Consider the following 19,829-nt stretch of genomic DNA (forward strand, 5'->3'; position numbering starts at 1 on the left):
TGGCTGAACTGCCTTCCTTCCCGTGCATCAACGCATCAGCCAGTGAACGTCTCCCTCCTGGCGTGAACTATGTAAGCCAGAATGTCGATCTACCATTTGCCAAGGAAAGAAAGAACCACTCACAGAAACATCACTTCTTTTATGCACGTTAGCTAACGGCTAACTTTATTGCATGAAAGGATGCGCCGTTATGCAACAGCGGGGAGGTTATGCTTCTCTATGGGTAATCTTTATTCTATAACACTTACAGTAATTTTTAAATACCGTGTATGCATATACACGCCTAAATATTGCTATCCAATATATCTACTGCAATTTCACATTAGATTGCTGGTTTGAAATTTACCATTATTATTATTATTTTAATAAAACATTTATGTTAAAACTTGTCTGGTGTTTTATTCCTTGTTTTTATTTTTTTTGGGCATGAAAACCTAAAAATCTATGTGTTTTACGTTGTGTAATATGTGTTGGTGTCCCCCAAAATAAAGAGCAAGTGGTCAAATACACATTCTTGACACGTACACAAAATGCATAAAGTTATTAGGTACACCTGAAAATGGTGGTGTACCTAATGGAGTGTCCGTATGACGTCACAGACCAACCAGCCAATCAGGAGGTGGGGGTGAGGGCGGGTGTGGCACTTTTCACTTTCAGCTAAGCTTTGGCCATGATTTTTCCCTAATGAACTGGCCTGTTATTATGTACACTTGAAAATGGCGGTGTACCTAATGGAGTGTCCGAGTGACATCACAGATCAACCAGCCAATCAGAAAGTGGGGGTGAGGGCGGGTGTGGCACTTTTCACTTTCAGTTAAGCTTTGACCATGATTTTTCCCTAATGAACTGGCCTGTGATTAGGTACACCTGAAAATGGCGGTGTACCTAATGGAGTGTCCATGTGACGTCACAGAGCAACCAGCCAATGAGGAGGTGGGGGTGAGGGCGACCTCCAGTTCTCGAGGGGCCGCGTTCCAATATGTTTTCCAAGTGACCCTCGTTAAGTGCAGGTGCGTGAAAAGTTTTAGCCACTTTCACGTTCAAAAAGAGCTAAAAGTTTTCACGCACCTGCACTTAACGAGGCACTCACACGGACACTCCATTAGGTACACCGCCATTTTCAAGTGTACCTAATAACAGGCCACTTTATTAGGGAAATATCCTGGTCAAAGGTCACGTGTCAAGCTCCAGTCCTCGAGGGGCCGCGTTCCAACATGTTTTCCAAGTGACCCTCGTTAAGTGCAGGTGCGTGAAAAGTTTTAGCCACTTTCACGTTCAAAAAGAGCTAAAAGTTTTCACGCACCTGCACTTAACGAGGCACTCACACGGACACTCCATTAGGTACACCGCCATTTTCAAGTGTACCTAATAACAGGCCACTTTATTAGGGAAATATCATGGTCAAAGGTCACGTGTCAAGCTCCAGTCCTCGAGGGGCCGCGTTCCAATATGTTTTCCAAGTGACCCTCGTTAAGTGCAGGTGCGTGAAAACTTTTAGCCACTTTCACGTTCAAAAGGAGCTAAAAGTTTTCACGCACCTGCACTTAACGAGGGAATCACACGGACACTCCATTAGGTACACCGCCATTTTCAAGTGTACCTAATAACAGGCCACTTTATTAGGGAAATATGGTCAAAGGTCACAGGTGTCAAGCTCCAGTCCTCGAGGGGCCGCGTTCCAATATGTTTTCCAAGTGACCCTCGTTAAGTGCAGGTGCGTGAAAACTTTTAGCCACTTTCACGTTCAAAAGGAGCTAAAAGTTTTCACGCACCTGCACTTAACGAGGGAATCACACGGACACTCCATTAGGTACACCGCCATTTTCAAGTGTACCTAATAACAGGCCACTTTATTAGGGAAATATGGTCAAAGGTCACAGGTGTCAAGCTCCAGTCCTCGAGGGGCCGCGTTCCAATATGTTTTCCAAGTGACCCTCGTTAAGTGCAGGTGCGTGAAAACTTTTAGCCACTTTCACGTTCAAAAGGAGCTAAAAGTTTTCACGCACCTGCACTTAACGAGGGAATCACACGGACACTCCATTAGGTACACCGCCATTTTCAAGTGTACCTAATAACAGGCCACTTTATTAGGGAAATATGGTCAAAGGTCACAGGTGTCAAGCTCCAGTCCTCGAGGGGCCGCGTTCCAATATGTTTTCCAAGTGACCCTCGTTAAGTGCAGGTGCGTGAAAACTTTTAGCCACTTTCACGTTCAAAAGGAGCTAAAAGTTTTCACGCACCTGCACTTAACGAGGTAATTTTTTTTTGGGTTGATTGTGTTTTGTTCTTGTACAAGGTGAACATACAGTATAAGTGCAGCTGGAAACCACAAATAAATCAATCAAAGTCAAAGTCTGCTTTATTGTCAATTTCTTCACGTCAAGACATACAAAGAGATCAAAATTGCATTTCCTACTATCCCACGGTGACAAGACATATTACACATCCAAGTAAACAATACAAAAAGTAAAAATAAGAAGGCACATACAATGAATAAATAATGCTGTCCTGATTGATAAGACTTGTCACAGATGAAACAGCCAATCAGGAGGTGAGGGTGGGTGTGGCACTTTTTACTTTCAAATCAAAACAAAAATATTTGTACGACAATTGTACTCAAATGTATTATGTTTGTAAGCAGGGGAAAAATGATGCTGAGACTTTGCACTTATTGAATGGCTTTGGCTGGATGCACTTGCAGCCCTCTGGGCTTAAAGAAAAAATCAGAGCATGGTTGCCTGATTGAATGGCTTGTAACACAAGCCAAATAGGTTTGCCCTAATGGGAATGCACTTGGCGACGAAGGCTTGCACCTCGGTGGAGGTAAGTAGCTGTGGACAACACTTTTTGTGATTGGCTACAGGGCTGTAGATGTTCTGGGGGATTTGCATTTAATGGCTGTTTTAGTGAGGAGATATTCAATGAGCCCTGACAATGTATTCATGAGACTGTCTTTATGGGAGTGTTTGCATAGTATGCACCCGATTTATTTTGAACCCTCTCGTGTCTTCACGGGGGCACAGTGGGTTTGAAAATACAAAACCTGTTGTAATGGACACTGAGCATATGGAAGCACTGCTGTGACTAGAATATCCAAATTTTAGGGGACTGATGATAAATCATCCTTTTAAAAAAGGCTGTGAAATATTAATAAAAAAAAAGTCTGCCTGTGTTTCATGAAATAATCCAATTTTGTCAAAGTTTCTCTCCAATTTCAATTTTTTAACTAAGCTTTTTTTTTGTTTTATTAATAAGCATTATTTCCTCTATGGTAAGGAGGATTGCAAATCTGCGAATGCATTCATTTTCATCCGTCACCTGACGAGCTGAACTAAAGCTGGACTAATGACAGGGTGGGAAAACGAGTGTGCTGGGACCAGCAGGATGAATCTGTGTGTTAAAATGTGTTTTTGCTACCTAACACAGTGAAAATAAGCAGGCGAAAAACCACGTTAGGGAGCCAATGCCGTCTCCGAGGGGAAAATAAATGCTAAACCCACCAAATGTGATTTATTCAGAAAAGTGCAAATATCAACGTAAACGTAATCTGTTGGGAAATAGATTAGCCACCCTCACAGGCTTTTATCAGATTGCAAAAAAATAATATTTTTGCGAAGCTGTTGGAGCTCAAGCTTCAAGAAGGAAGTTGTCATCTTGCATACATTAAAATACAGATCAGGATCTATAATGTACATTAAAACATATGAAAAATATGCAGAAGATGAAGCAAAACACTACAACGGTGAAATAAGGAACGTTATTTGTAACACTGTCAACATAAAGATTGTAAACTAAAAGTGCATGCGGCTCAAAAGAGATAATGTACAGAAGAATATTTACACAGCAGGCTCAACAACAAGGAACTTCTCTTTGTTTGATTTAGTCAATGAAAAAGTACGAATAAATATCTCTCGGAGAGAAGCTGCAGTCTCTTGCCGCAAAGCAAATCCTTAGCAAACAAAATTAAATGAATCGGCACCATGGGTTCCTTGGAAAACAAACATTCGGCCCCATCAGGATTTATTTCAAGAGCTTCACAGTTCATAAAAAAAAAAAAAAAAAAAAAATACAAGACTGATGACACAAAGAAAATACTCTCATGATGACACATTGTTTTAAAAAATGCAAAAGGCACTGAGGTGAGCTCTTCAGTCATGTTTGTTGTGTTACACCGTGGCAGCTTTGAACACATTGGCTGATATACTCTATAAATAAATTAAAATCCCTTTTTTGTTACAGTTGTAAATTTGCACCTTTTGAAGGGTGGCGACATCAGTGGTTGTGTGTTTGAGGTAGTCGGGGGAGATTACTGCTGATTCTTTTAAGTGGAGTAGTTCTTTGTTGGGGTTGAGCACCAGTTGGGTGTAACAAAAAAAATAAAATAATAATAATAATCACTTGTAGTAGAGCTGTCAAAGATCTGTGAGGAATTTGGCCATGTTGACTGCGGGGTCGTCCAAGTCGGAAGTGGTCAGGCGTTTGTGTGGAGCTGCGGGGAAAAAAAAAATCAAATGATTTTACAACAGTGGGTCTTAGGTTAAACGGTCTTGAATTTTTTTTCCATCTGAATGGATTTAAAAAAAAACAAAAACATCAGGGATGTGTCAGAAACAATTTCACAGGAATTGTGAGGATACATGTATTTTTACTTTTTGTACATTTGTCGAAAAAAGCAGCTGTTGAAACATTGAACGGCTTGAAAGCTTTCGAAAAGGTCAATCTCAGTTCACCTCTAAAGGTAAGAGGAAATTTTATGTTCCTCCTGAAATCCAAGCAAAAAAATTTACACCTTTTCAAATCTGATAGAGACATGTGCCTTTCCTGGTATGCTTATGTATTTGATGTCCATTTTCAATCTAGCATAAATGTTCTCGGACAAATAACACGTAAACGATTTAGTATCAAATGACTTTCTTCTCCAAGTATACGATAATTCCTGAAAGTCCAGTAGAAATTATGTCTGCGAGAATTTTGAAAACAATACGTATTGATTTGATCTTTAGCCTTGGGTATGCGAGCAATCATGTGTCACATAAGATTATAAAATAAATTAAAAAATAAATATTAATAAAATAATAAAATATAAATAAAATACAAAAAAACATATAAATAATAATAATAATAAATAAAATAATAGAACAAAAAAAATATATTGTTATGCCTTTGATATGGGATTGTAAAGTAATTTTTTTTTCTTTGTTAATATCAAAAATACAAACTCACACAGTGTATCGGATCTCACAGAGCTGTTAAAAAATGCACTGGGGCTCTTCATAGAGGAAGCCAGAACAGCAAGTTTCATACTTCTGGTAGTGGCGTCTAATTTCTCCTCCTGAAAGACAGGATGACGTTGTAAGAAAAGGCTGCACACCACAAGCACCTTTTGACTTTCTGCAATGCAAATTTTTAGCAAATCGTGTGTATCCTACCCTGCACTCATGGATTTTACGTTTCGACTCATCAAGCTGGTGCTGCAGGTCCCAGACGATTTCTTTGTGTTTAGTGTAGCACTGCTCGACCACCTCTTTTTGCCGTTGTGATTCCTGATGGCACCAGATGGAAAGCATGTAACATCTGAATATCAACTTTTGTTTTTTAATAAATAAGCACAAATAAAAAAAAAAAATCGAGCAGCCTTACCTCTAAGTCTTTGAAATTGTCTGTCAGATATTGCTTCTCTGGGATGAACTTCAAGTAGTCCGTTGCTGCTCTTGATTCCTAGTAACAGGCAGAGAAAAAAAATTCATGTAACAGTAGCGATGGGGAAAATGAAGCTTCAAATTAGTTTCATGAACCACTTGTATTTGGCACTTTGTTTAAAACTGCATACTGACTTATCATTTCTTAAACCTTTTTTAAACCCCAGACTCAAAAAATAAACTGGTTCATGAAGCAAATTTGAATCTTCCCATTATGTAACAGTAAACAAGTGACAATCAAAGCCACAAAATAATGAGCTTCCCTCCCTTAATGGTTCCTCCTTAAATACTGTTTACAGACTCCCTCCAAATCAAAAAAAAATAATTCCAAGTGAAATGAGGCATCATTTCCAGTCCAAGGCTCATGTGAAGCCATGATTACATGCGACGGGGCTGCAGGCCTGCATGAGTTCTCTGCGGATAATAACAGCTCTGGATCATGTGACAGCGTATTTGTATTTCCACAGATGATGGAAGAAGCTGTCCAGTAACAATGGTGCCACAGTTGCCACCATTATTGTTCCTTTCATGGCAAATCCGAATAGGACCTTTTTCCTATTCATTATCTCCTGACACCCACATGCACTGCATTGACTTTGGGTCACTGTTGAATCTATGCAGATTCTAATGATGCTGGCAGGATTCGAATTGGGCCGATTGAGCTTTTGGCATTCAGCGGTTGTAAATGGTCAAGAAAAGAGTCTGCTTGAGCGGCAACGGGCATAATGTGCCACCGTTGGCCAATACAAAAACTAATTGTGGATCTCTGTCAGCTTGCTGTCATTGCATTTTTTAATGAAGAGACCTCTTAAACAGTAGCGTGTTCCATTTCTCTTGCGTCTTTTAATAGCCTCCTGACCCAAGTCAGATGGAGACGTTTTGTCTAAAAAGATGCAGTTGTTACATTGCTCGACTCTTGGATGACACACTCGCATAGTGGGATGACACCCGGCCAGGCGGGGGAGAAATTGGGTCGATGGATACTATTGTTGCAGAAATGATTTAACTTGATGGTGGTCCGCAGTCGCTGGCTAACTAACGAGAGACTGGAGGGAGCAAGTGAGCTGCATAATTCAAAGTGATAGACAGCTTTTGTGAAAAAAAAAAAAAGAAAAAGCTGGAGTCTTGAATTAATTCTCAGTTAGTTCAGGGCTAAAATTTACAGTAGATTTATATTTTGGGTATTAATTTTATTTTAACTTCTGAATTTGTTATGAGTATTACCGTATTTTCCAGACTATAAGGCGCACCCAAAAAGCCGACAGTGCGCCTTGTAGTCCGATGCGCCTTATATATGGACCAAATTCCTAAATTTAAACTGGCCCGAAGCATTGTGTCATGAAATCAATCATAAGTGGCCCGCTGAAGACTATGAATCATGAATCAAAAAAACTATGGATCATTATTTTGTGATTATAAAGTAATTTGTTGCATCTGAAGTTAAAATAAAAAAGATAAAATGCAGAATGATTTGGATTAAAAATCTGACATGATGCATTAATGGTGCGCCTATATAGTCCGGTGCGCCTTATATAAGGACAAAGTTTTAAAACGGGCCATTGATTGAAGGTGAGCCTTATAGTCCGGAAAATACAGTACACGCTATCTTTACACTGGACGACAATAACATCATTATTTACCTCATTTCTAAACAAGAGCCATGATCGCCATAGCAATTTTTTAGAATCGATTATTCCATCTATTAATCGAATAACCATTAAAAAGACAACATAATAGATATAATTGCACCTAAACTTGCATTTTAATGTCTAGCTCATCTGTATCACCTTACCATCTCAAGATCCAAAACACGATCCTGCAAAGACAAAAGATGGCAGATGATCACAAAACCGCCATTGGCAAATTACCCGAATACACATCTGTGCAGAGAGACATTTAAACCAGGTAATCTGCTCGAACACGAAAAGTGGATTCCGTGCGATGACAGAAGAGGACTCATAATGGGAAACAAGGGAAATAAATGTTAACGTTTTGACAGACAAATGGCTTCTTATTTCAAACACACCGAAGCAAATTTTCCCGACTGCTCATCAAGCTCCTGACTGATATGCCCCCGGTAACGATGCATGTAAGTGATGCTATGATTCTTAAATCCCCCTCTAACACCCCCCCCCCCCATCTGTTTTGCATGCATTGTCAGTTTCTAACAAGGGTTTCTTTACCTCTGAAACTTTACCCCTACTTGTCTTTCTAATTTACTTTCCGCAGCGCTCATCCTTCATAATTAATGACTCGACTGGGTACGGGACAGCTGAATAATTGCGCACACGTTTTTGCCAGGTGTCGTCGAGTCCAAGCAGATGGATCTCGGGGATTTGACTCTTGGCAAGTGAGTGGAGGTGCTTCGTTGGAGCAGTCCGACACCAGTAAAGGTGATGGCGGATGTTGTCGCACAGTGGGAAGGAGACAAGTGGCATAATGAAAGTGAAGAACAATGAATACTAACCTGCAGGCTTCTCATTTCTTCATCCTTCTTGCGATTCCTCTCCAGCAGCTCTAAGAGGAAAATTTGGATATGTGATTAAATTCTAGAATGGCCGTTCAAGTATTGTTTCAGCTTGCAGATCATTACGGCAGCAAATTGTTTTCAGTTGCAATTACTGATTGTTTGTCTAATTACATTGTTATTTGGTAACTGATTATATTGCACACTACCCCACAATATTTACACATTTTACTTTGCATGATAATGTGCTAAATTAACCTAGCAAGCTGTGTCAATTAACTCCCAGCAAGACATTCAAGCGCGAATCAAAATGCAAGAGGCGATGTTCAAACACATTTTAAATGGCGATTGTGAAATTGTTCCAGTGATTACTTTGCCACGTTGCTTGATATTAGTCGTAGGGTTGAGTAAATGCTCGCAGGATGGGAAATGCTTTGAAATTGAAATGCATCTTCACTGAGCCTTAAGTGCATCCTGATGCAAGAACTGCTCCCCTGATAAATAAACAGAAAACACTTGATGTCTCCAGCTACTTTTCGCAAACCATTTGCGCTTGGAAATGCTCCATAAAAATTACTTGTTAAGCGTACAAAATCTTTATGTGCTCATCTGAAATTCAAACATCGGCCTGGGGATGACTGCACACCTCCATCTCTTCAACCACAGAAAACAAATATACCGTATTTTCCGCATTATAAGGCGCACCTAAAAGCCTCCAATTTTCTCAAAAGCCGACAGTGCGCCTTATAATCAGGTGCGCCTTATATATGGACCAATATTGAGCCACTACAGCAGAGTCCAAAGTCCAGACCGCGGGCCAAGTGTATACATTTTACACATATATGGACAAAGTTTTAAAATGTGTTGAAGGTGCGCCTTATAATCCGGTGCGCCTTATATATGGACAAAGTTTTAAAATGGGCCATTCATTGAAGGTGCGCCTTATAGTGCGGAAAATACGGTACTTCAAATGACCAAAATATTAATTTAGAGCTGAATTATGGATCTTTATTTTTAGCTCTTATATTTTAGAGTCCTCGCATAACTTCTTTGCATCAAGTCAAACAATGTTACAGGCATTAGAAAACCAAAAATGAATAATAAATAAGTGTGTGGGAAAGTTCTGCTGACTGCTGCCATTAACAAGCAGTTGCCTGAGGTGAGCAATTAAGTGGCTTTAATAAAAACATCGCTCACATTAGAATTTGATGGACGAGTCCACGACCATAATCTCGCAAAGGTTATAAGTGTTCAACTACGGCAATTGGAATGTCACCTTGTTGAGAAGATGTTAAGTCACTGTATACACTACAAAATCAGTAATTCCATTTCCTGTCTAAAAAGATGGAAGCTATTTTTTGTATTAATGGCTGATTGGTTCCAGCCATACTGATCTTGTCTGCCCTGAACGTCTATCGAAATGAGCTGACCTGCTGATGACACGACTTGATGATCTAGACATCACATTACTGGATGAGAGGTGAGGGAAGTGGATGAAGAGATGAAGCGTGCGGTATGCTGAGGAGGAGCTTCTGCGAAATCAACTGATAAGATCGGAGGCGAAGGGAACACAATCTGAGACGCTGACACTATTTAAAAGGATCACAGAAGCTATTAAAAAGGGGTCAAATTACTAGTGACATTTTTTTATTACTGCTGTTAGATTAGATTAAGTATTTGTACATCTGCTGATGTTTATCAGGAATGGATGAAATCCCTTAAGTTTGCACTTTGTTAATTCTGAATTTAATGAGGTCAAATCAAAATGTCACCATGTGCTCGTATGCTAACAAACATACCAAATCGATGTACCTTTTTTTTCAGCGCTGATCGAGAGCAGCAGTTTTTCTTGTTCGTCCAGCCGTCGCAAGAGAGCATCTCGGTCTGTGGCCCGAGTCTGCATGAGAGCCTTCAGCTCATCCCTAGTGTGCTTGTGCTGCATCCTAAGTCGTTCTCCTCTTGTGTCATGCTCCTGCACCTCCTCACGCAGCCAGCGTATCTTGGACTAGTTCATCAGAATAGGAAAAATACACAATGAATGGATTGGCGAGTGTTTTCTTATGTTGTAGAAATAAATTTGCGGGAAAAAAATCTCTAGATAGAGTCACACAATAATCATACCTTTGTCTCCGCTAGCCAAAGGGAGGAGTCTTTTACTGGTCCAGCTTTTTTAGTTGCCTGCTAAAACAAAAGTAGCCAATTGTAAGCAAAATGAAAATTAATGCAATTCAAATTAAATCCATTAAACTACATGTTTTGGTGTCATTTGATGAAGATGGACGCATTGAAAAAGAAAGGGCAGAAAGTCGCATACCTGGAAGTCATTCCTTGGGAGACCTTGGAGAGCTCCATCTAGTTCATAACTAATGGAAGAAAGAATGGCCTCATGTTCTGTTTCCATCTGGGCCACTTTCTCTTCCAGTCTGACAAGTTCTGCTACTGTCATATCTGACTTGACCTTTGGAGAATATAAAAGTTGATCAGGATATACTTTTTGGAACAAAAATGCTAAATGCAGTGGAAAAACACAACCAACTTTAGGCATTAAAGTGTCATTTGCTTTCCTCCTACACAAACAGAACCTGGTTAACTGGTCTGCTCTGTCAATAGTTTCAGGGTCTCTTCCAGGGCACAGTCAATCAATATGTCAGGGATGCAGGAAGTAACTGAACAGTGTAGCCACGGGGACTGTGGCTCATCATTCTGTCTCTTCATGAAAAACTACCCACGGTACATGAATAACAGTCTCCTTTTTTTTTTTTTTCCTTCAGCCGGTTTAGAGTCAATACATGGATACCCTGAAGAGATCCTCCTCCCTGTCAGAGAGGAGAGTGAAGACTCCATCTGTTGTTGTAAAACACCTACCATTTAAAGTACTTGAAATAGTGCTGACAAAGCAAAAACCTTCTCACCATGTTTTAATTGTGTGTAATAAATAAATGGATCTGATCACCTTCTGATTTGTTCCTGTAATGCACAGGTGTCAAAGTCAAGGCCCGGGGGCCCAGATACGGCCCGCCACATCATTTTAGGTGGCCCGCGAAGACAAATTGTGCATCGAATTCATGTCAATTCCAAAATTTAAAATTGTTTTCACTTTTAAAAAATAGAGATACTGTAAGCAATTTTAATTATCATTCTTTTTTTTTAAATAATTTTTATTTTTAAATATTTGATTTGATTTCAGTATTTCATTTTTAAACATTTGAAGAGTTTTTAACTAGTCTCTGTTTTGAAAACTCGTAACCGTATTTTCCAGACTATAAGGCGCACCTTCAATGAATGGCCCATTTTAAAACATTGTCCTCATATAAGGCGCACCGGACTATGGCGCACCATTAATGCATCATGTCAGATTTTTAATCCAAATCAAATCATTCTCCATTTTATCTTTTTTATTTCAACTTCAGACGCAACATTTGACTTTATAATCACAAAATAATGATCTATAGTCTTTTTAATTCATGATTAAATAGTCTTCAGCGGGCCACTTATGATTGATTTCATGACACAATACTTCGGGCCAGTTTGAATTTAGGAATTTGGTCCATATATAAGGCGCACCGGACTATAAGGCGCACCGTCAGCTTTTGAGAAAATTTTAGGTTTTTAGTTGCGGCTTATAGTCCGGAAAATACGGTATTCATCAGTTTGTTGTGTAGCCTATACTATACATACAATATAATTTTTTACCATTTAAATAGAGATTCCACTCACTTCATCCAGTTCCAGTTGAAGCAGCTGGTATTTTTTATCGAGGAGTGCGTGTGCATCCTCTTTTGCGTTGAGCTGTGCAGCCAGCTTGTCACACTCATCCTTCATCCTGTCCAACTTGACGCGTAGCACCTCGCATAACTTCTTCTCCGACACCGCGCCTTCCTAATGGAGAGCAGGTGTGTTGACGAACGAGAACTACATCATGAACTGCATCGAGTAATTATTATAGAGTAATTAACATTGACTGAGAACTTGGAATGAACTGTGTGCCGCTGAGGAAAAATACAAGGGATAAAAAGATGCAAGGAAAAAGAAGTCAAATGAAAAATTAAAGCTGGAGGGAGGCGACAAGGGAAGGGATTACGAGGAAAACGGATAATACAGTGGAGGGGAAACCAAGAAAGGACAAGGACAAGGAAAAAGAGCTATTTTAAGCGTTTCTTATAATTCCTCAATGATGGCTGAGGCTGAACGGGAATATACGCTTCTGGCTCTGCTATTTGAATATTGGGTGGGCTTGCAGAGGACCCATGGGGCAGAACTTTCTAGAACACGTCCTTGTCCTCACTGATAATGCCAATGAGGACAGCTAATGTCCTACATTCATCCATATCAGGGAGGAACGTGCACCTTCATAGCCTTAAATGGGGGTTAGTGGTTCATGCTTTCAAAAAAAAAAATAATTATAACCTGAACGTCATTTAGATGTGACTGGATTTCATCTCGCTGCTGACGGCAGAGTCGGAGCATGTCGTGCACTTCTTTGTTCTTCGTCTTGCCTTCTTCAATCGTGGCCTTCAGGTTGTCCAGCTCCTTCTGATGAACCTCTCTCTCGAGCCGCAGCTGTTTCCTCAACGTGTCCGGCTCTTCCTGAACCACGGCCAGCTTGGCCTGCAATTCTGCTGTGACCTTCTGAAGCTCCTTCTTGGAAGCTTCCGCCTCAGTCAAACGGTGTGCTAGCTGAGCATGAGTTGAGGTCATTTGACTCAGCGTAACCTGGAGCTCCGCCTGTTTATTCTGGTGTCTCTGACTGAGACTTATTTGCGTGTCGGCTTGTTCTACAAGCCTCCGATTCTCTTCCTCCAGTCTTGCCAGGTTGTCCGACTGCCGCCGAACTTCTCTTTGAAGACCAGCCGAGGTCTCCTTCACCTATGATTCAATTTTCAGTTAACAGAGTGTCAAAATGGCCACCTCCTGAGATGTACACATTATTGAGGGATGTTCACCTCCCGGGTTTCCTGCTCTAGAGCCAGTTGGCGCTGGCAGCTCTCGGAGAGCGCCACATCCTTGCGGTGAAGCTCCTCTTCACACAGGGCCAAACGTTGTAGGCTTTCAGCCAGCTCTCTGCGGGCAGCTCCAACTTGCTGGCTCAGCGCCTTTAGCTGGGTGTGGGAACCCTCCTTTTCTTTGGCTACCTGGAGAGAAGAACAGAAAGAGTGGGGGAGAGACGGACGGGGAAAAAAGAATCACAGGAGACGACGGGGAGGGAAAGCTCTGCCAACATCTGACGAGGGAAGGAGGAAGTGTCGGCAGTTCTTGTACTGACAGAAAACTGCTTGGCAATGAGGCAGATCACGTCTAATACTTCGACATTTTCAGGACTTTACTGTCGCTAAGGAACTAATAATTCATTTGAGCTCTTTGTAATACATCCTGATTCAATAAAAGGGTGGAAATTAATTCATAATTCATTCACATCACAGCAAATATTCCAGGTGGGAGTCTCCTGCCGTTTTCACACTAACTAGTAAATTGGCTCATCATCTCAAATGCATCTGGAGAAAACGGAAAAGTATCCCACCGTCCTCTTATTTCACAAGGCATTTCTAACTGTGAAAAACCATCATGGAGAAATTGCAGCAAATATAAAAGCATAAATAATTCAGCCACTGTAGTTTTATGCAAATCGGAGAACGCTTGAGTGTCGAACCACTAGGCTAGGTATGAGATGTTCTGCTTCTTTTCTCACCTCTTGGAAGTTTCTTCATGAATGCTAATGATGCTAGTAATGGCAAAGACTTTAAGAGATGTTCTCCATTTTTTAAATCTTATCTTTTTTAACAGTGAACATGGGTTCCTCTTTGCTGTGTAATTGTATATCGACGTCTCGGTTGAAAATTAGGTTTCTCAAGTTACCACGTTAAGTCGCTTACGCTTAAACGTGATGAAGCTATCAATTCAATTACACAATAAGAAGTCACTGTACTTGGGAAGATTTAGTTCACTGTGTGTTTTGATACACACAAGTTTTTTGTTGTATAGCAACTAGTGATAAGAAAATGAAGCTTCAAACTTGCTTCATGAACCAGTTGTATTTTTTGACTTCCTCTAGATGGCACTGTTGGTTTAAATAAAAGGGTTCATGAAAGATAGACTTCTTTCAGCCCACTTTTGTGGGCCATCCAAAGAAATGGGGTGAAAAACTATAAAACTGGTTCATGAGGCAAAACTGAAGCTTCATTTTCATTAATGATTAGCAACACTAAATCAAAGCATCAAAACGTGAACCTGTGTGTTATTTTCACGTACTGTATGTTTGACAGCATAATAATGAACATGAATTACTCAAGCGTGGGGGAGAGCTACCTCAATTTTCACACCGAGTCTGACACAGACGCAGAGAAAAACTAGTCAGTAAGTACTTTTCATGTCATTTAACAAATGCCTGCCCTGACTGACCTGTGCTGCTTTGTCAGTGTGCATCTGAATGTGAACCCGAGCTTCCTCCAGTTCCTTCTGGAGTCGATTGCACTTTGCCCTCCATTGACGCACGGCCTTTTGGGCCTTGGCCCTTAGTTCTTCTCTGCTCCTTGTGCTCTCCTGGAGTAACTCCTCAGTCTCAGTCCTCTCTGTCTGCTGTCGGCTCTGAAAAGAAAGGCAAATTTGTATATTTGGAAAAATAGACTTTATGATGCTAATTAAAGAAACAATACTAATCAATCATTGATTACAGCACGAGCTGATGAAACTGAGAAATACCTGTAAATCCCTCAGCTGTTCAAGCATTCGCACTTGTTGTTGCTCCCGTCTTGCCAAGTCTGCAGACAAGCCCTAGTGTAAAGAGGTCAGAGAAAGGTCAGATTCAGCAACTTCAAATTGGAATACCCTTTAAACAAGTGGAAAAAACAACACCGAAAACAAAAAAAACTAAAATAAGATAGACACACCTCCAATTGGATACTCAGCTGGATCCGTTCTCTCTCCTTGCGGTCCAATGAATTCTTGAGCTCCTCAACCTCACTGTTGACTGATACCTTACGCAGTTGAGCTCGGAGTTCCGCCAACTCTTTCTCCATGTCTGAATCGTCTACATATATTCAAAATAGATAAACACACAGGAAATCATTGTGGTATAAACATGTTCTGAGCTCATAACAAAAGTAGTTGTCAACAGTATTTTATGTAACGAGAGGGTTTAATTTAACAAGTTCTGGTCTGTTTATAAACCCCAAAAAATCCAGCGAAGTAGGTCCTGATCCACTGAGGCTTTCTAAAATTAAACCCATGTTGTTTTCTAAATTTCCAATTTATTCTTGCTACTATTTTTTCCCCCCACTAATTTAGTTTGGTTTTAAAAAAGATGTCAACTGTTAAATAGTTCTTCATGCACCAAAAGCTAGCACAAATAAATGTTTTATTTTCAAATTACCATTTTTTTCTTTTGCCTTGGAGATTTTTTCCCCCTCTCAACACAAAAAAAAAAAAAAAAAAACACTGCAGATTTTTGGTTGATTTCTCAGTGTACTTTGTTTTTTTCCACCCCAGAAAATAATCGTAAAAGTCTCGTTTTACAACTAATGTTCCCACTTCGGTGTACTAAAAATGACATTTTCTCACTATTGCTCAAACTGTTCTCCATAATTTTTAACTTCCCTCGCAGGATGTATTAACTTTCTACCTACCTACCTTTTCTGTTTTTCCATTATTCATTCATTACAAAAAAACATTAATTAAATAGTTTCGCAATAAAATAAAAACTAATTGCCGAATCACACTCCTGACACCCCTACATTGCGCACCTCGTAATCTTCCCTCCTCCCTGCCTGCAGAGTTGCCAGGAATAGGCTGACTAGACTGCAGCCAGACCTTCTGAAGCTCCATCTTCTCCATCCTGGTCCGCTGCAGCTCGCCTCGCATCGTCTCCACCTGTGAATCATCATCCGCACGTGGCAGAAGCGTCGGAATATTAAACAACTGGGATTTCCTTCGGGGGAGTTTGCAGGGAAGACTCCAGGTTTCCTGTGTGCATTCACATTTACGCCCAGCATAGTTCATCCAGATCAAATAAATACAAACCTGTTGAACCAGCGACTCTCTGCTGTCCTCCGACTGAGTCAGTTGTCGTTGAACTCTCTCAAGCTCATACTCTATCTGAAGAGTTGATGTTATTCAATGTCAGAAAATTTTAACACCTATAAATCTACAATATATTAAAAATCTGTACTCACCTTGGTCTTTTCCTTTTCTGCGTTCAGTAGTCTGGACGTCACGGCGTCCTCTCTCTCGCTGAAACTGTGTCGCTCCAAAGTCTATAGAACACATATAAGAAAGTTGTTCTTACAGGACGGGTGCTTTAGTATGACATCATCCAGACTCCACATCTCTTTTAAATAAGCCACTGTGTGGATTTGTAAGGGGGGCTTCACATCCCACTCGATCCCGAACATTATAAGCAAGCTATAGTGATGAATTGTCGGGTGCTAGCAATAACAGCTACCCAAGTGACTCATCATCTATTTGATTCACATCACAGCGGGAATAAATGTGCCCTGCGCTTCCCCTCATCTACTTAACTTTTGAGATAAAATAGATTCATTTCCTCTTCATCATTTTCTTATGCGTTTATTTGTTTTTGTTTTTTGAGGGGGTGGATTTTTTTTCCTCACCCTTGGGTGTGTCATTCTCCCATTAGGACACTATGGTGGCGAGGGATATAAATTGAATTAGAAGCTGCTTCATATTCAGAAATGTGAGCTCATCTCTAGGTGAACGGTATTATGAAATATTATAGTAAAGCATCACAGTGCCCTCTTGTGGTCTACAGTAAAACTACAGTATGGAAAATGCAGACAACTTTGGCTCATAGAAGTTTTTTTTAAGACAATATTTAGGATGAGCATATAAGCTGATGTAAGGGCATCCGAAGTTTATTTAATTTTTTTTACAATTAGCAGATACATAAGTCAAATAATTGCGATAGCTTAACGTGGGACAAAGTGTACACAGATACACAATCACTTACAGAGTCATGCCGCTGTATAGGGGTCACATGATCAGAGAGGCTCTCGATCACAATCCTGGTGTCGACATCAGCCCTGTCCAGAAAAGAAAAAGTGAAAATGTTACACAACACACTCTAAAACAATTATACAGCCTTCAAGTGGCAAAATACGTTCTCGGTTTGACCCAGTCAAGTGTGTTTAATAGGTTTGTCAAACTTTTTAATTATACTGAGAGACAAATAGCCTTTTTGACTTTTCAATGTGGCCTTCAACAGCTCTCCAGAACATCATTATCTTTTCCCTCTAGGTCACTAATCTCGTTAAATCTTGAAAATAGGTGACTATCCACATGCAACATACCCTGGACTCTGTATTTTTTTTTAAAGTATTTTATAACATTGTGGCGTAAAACCGTACAGCAAGATAATTCAAGCCAATAATATTTTCTATCTTGATTAGCTAAATAATGTAACCAAGATCATTTTGTGATGTGTTAAAGCATGGCCCCTTGTTCCTGTGTTGATCAACTGATTTAAATATACCCAATGAAGTGAGAGTGGATTTTTTTTTTCTTCAATATGTGGACATTGAGATAGTTCACGAAAGATTTTCCTGTGGGTTTAGATACACACTAGAGACACCTACTGGTCAGAAAGAAATAACTTGTGACAGTAAAAATATCTCTGTGCTGTGATTCTAACCAACATAAACACACCCAGTGAGGCGCTTTATCGAATACTTACTGGACACGCACCACAACAAAACTTCTTCTAATGCTCACATACAGTAGAAGATCAAATATTACCTATTTCTCCTGACGATTTCTCGTTCCAGGTCCACTGACAGTCTCCGCTGGTCGCAGCGCAGATCCCTCAAGGACTGGTGCAGTGTGTGGATCTGTAATGGTTGGTATTATAAGACATACAAAAGTGGGATCTCGTCTTTAAAGCACAATATGCTGTCTTAATTACATTCCAATCAGATTTCGATGCAGCCTAAATAAATGGAAATCCAAGAATTGTGTAATTAAAAAAAATAAAAAAGCATTTCTGGGATTCTTACATCTTCTCCTGACAAGCTGCTATTCTTGAAGCGAACACAAGCCGAGTGAGACCTCCTCCTGCTCCCTGGCGTTCCTGCGTAGTCTTTTCGTGGGGAAGTCGACTTGATATGTTTGCCATCTGTAATTCCATATTGTGGTTACATTGGAATTAATGAATAAAAAGTGAGCAGTGGAAAACTCCACCAAACACTTAGTCACATTCAGCTTTATTACTCTGCATATTTAATCTCTTTTAGTCATATTATTAACCCAGACAAGATTTTGGATGCTCGGGTTCCCTACCTGATCTAGGGCAACCGTCCAGGTCACTGGAGTGCAGGCTGGAGGCAGAAACACTGCTATGAACACCATTGGTTCTTATCAGCCTCTGTGCCTGCAACTGACTGATGGACTCCTCCAGGTTATCACGAAGCTAGACAACAGAAAAAAAAAAGATGGCTGAAGCAACAAACAACCTGGCTTGAGAAAGGACCTCAGTCTAATTTGAGTTTAATTTCAGGAAGCACAATATTAGATTTCAAGGGTAGGTTTCAATTGAAAGTGTACTAAAATAAAAATGAAGTGACCCTGACCTTGTGTAAAAGCCATCTGTGTAACGTGTAATATAATTTCATTACACTGGGAATGGATTGAACAGGTGTCTCACCAAAGCCATGGCCTCAGCCTGGTCGTCGGTATGCTCCCTGTACTGGCCCAGCATCTGGTCCACCTTGGTCAAGTTCCGATTAGTATCCTGCCAAAGAGAGAGAACAAATCGTGTGACCGCTGAAAGTCAAGCATTCACACAGATGCTACAGTAGATCATAAAATGCTTCCGTATTAAAGATATTGTGCAGTTAGTCATGTGGTAATGAAAATATGCAGTAATATTAGATATTTTCAAAAAATGTATCTTAATGGAACTATTATAGTTCTTTATTTATTCATGAGGGTGACAAGACAATTAGTGTAGTTGAATTGCAAACATTTAATCTTCTATTTGATCTATTTTAAATATAAAAGGAATGACTACTTGTACCTGCAAAGTGCTGCACAGTGTGCTGATCTTCTCTGACATCTCAGCTGTTCGGCCATCACCTGCTCGCCCACTAGCTCGGCCTCTTTCCCGTGCAAATCTACGGTGGGCTTCGTGACCCTGCGACTTGTGTCCACGCAATCTGTCGCACGAATCCGATCCACTGGATGTGTCCATATTTTGGAATTATAGCTCGGCAACGCAAATTTTTAGAACCTGAGTAACTCCCAATGACAAAAGAATTGCATTGCGCATTCGCGACAAAATTGGGAAGCTTTTGTTTTGCTAAGAAAACCCCTCTATGAAATAATTAGACTTATAAAATACATATATTTTCGCCTGTCCATTCAACGCTCTCATTGCGTTGTTTGGGATGCTCCGCTTGATAGCAACAGGTGGCAAACACTAAAAGCTAGCTAGCTAACCTAAAGCTGACACTCATGTAATTGTATAACGGTCGCACAACCTTAAATATGGCCAGCGGAAAAAGATCAAATATATCGCACTAAAGTGTCGTCCGCGTCACACAAAAGATTTTTACTTAAAAGAAAACAACGGAGATTGTGCATCCACCTACTATGGCAACTTGAACTAGCCGCGTCTGCAGAAAAAAAAAAAAAAAAGAAACGCACTCCAGTCGCAAGGA

The 19,829-nt window shown here is 40.2% G+C and overlaps 1 protein-coding gene across 3 annotated transcripts; it reads right to left on the bottom strand.

Moving 5' to 3' along the window:
- Positions 1-2,341: 2,341 nt before the first annotated feature.
- On the bottom strand, positions 2,342-19,824 carry LOC125990123 (centrosomal protein of 128 kDa). Of its 3 annotated transcripts, none has more exons than XM_049756873.2 (24): positions 19,187-19,823; positions 18,815-18,901; positions 18,451-18,580; positions 18,168-18,286; positions 17,911-18,002; positions 17,126-17,198; positions 16,332-16,412; positions 16,180-16,254; positions 15,903-16,029; positions 15,051-15,190; positions 14,863-14,934; positions 14,563-14,748; positions 13,110-13,298; positions 12,574-13,032; positions 11,884-12,045; positions 10,481-10,624; positions 10,288-10,344; positions 9,979-10,171; positions 8,167-8,216; positions 7,492-7,515; positions 5,641-5,718; positions 5,430-5,543; positions 5,224-5,332; positions 2,342-4,489 (listed from the first exon to the last, which is right to left on the bottom strand). In XM_049756873.2, exons 1-24 carry the CDS (start codon positions 19,358-19,360, stop codon positions 4,413-4,415), a joined length of 3,012 nt encoding a protein of 1,003 aa, XP_049612830.1. In that variant the 5' UTR covers positions 19,361-19,823; the 3' UTR covers positions 2,342-4,412. The 3 variants fall into 3 exon arrangements, 2 of the variants coding, with proteins under 2 accessions (XP_049612830.1, XP_049612829.1); XM_049756872.2 differs by having other exon boundaries at positions 10,288-10,347; XR_007488820.2 differs by lacking the exons at positions 2,342-4,489; positions 5,224-5,332; positions 5,430-5,543 and having other exon boundaries at positions 5,664-5,718; positions 9,966-10,171; positions 10,288-10,347; positions 19,187-19,824.
- Positions 19,825-19,829: the final 5 nt, after the last annotated feature.

The sequence above is a fragment of the Syngnathus scovelli genome, chromosome 20 (assembly GCF_024217435.2).
Source record: "Syngnathus scovelli strain Florida chromosome 20, RoL_Ssco_1.2, whole genome shotgun sequence".
NCBI lineage: Eukaryota > Metazoa > Chordata > Actinopteri > Syngnathiformes > Syngnathidae > Syngnathus > Syngnathus scovelli.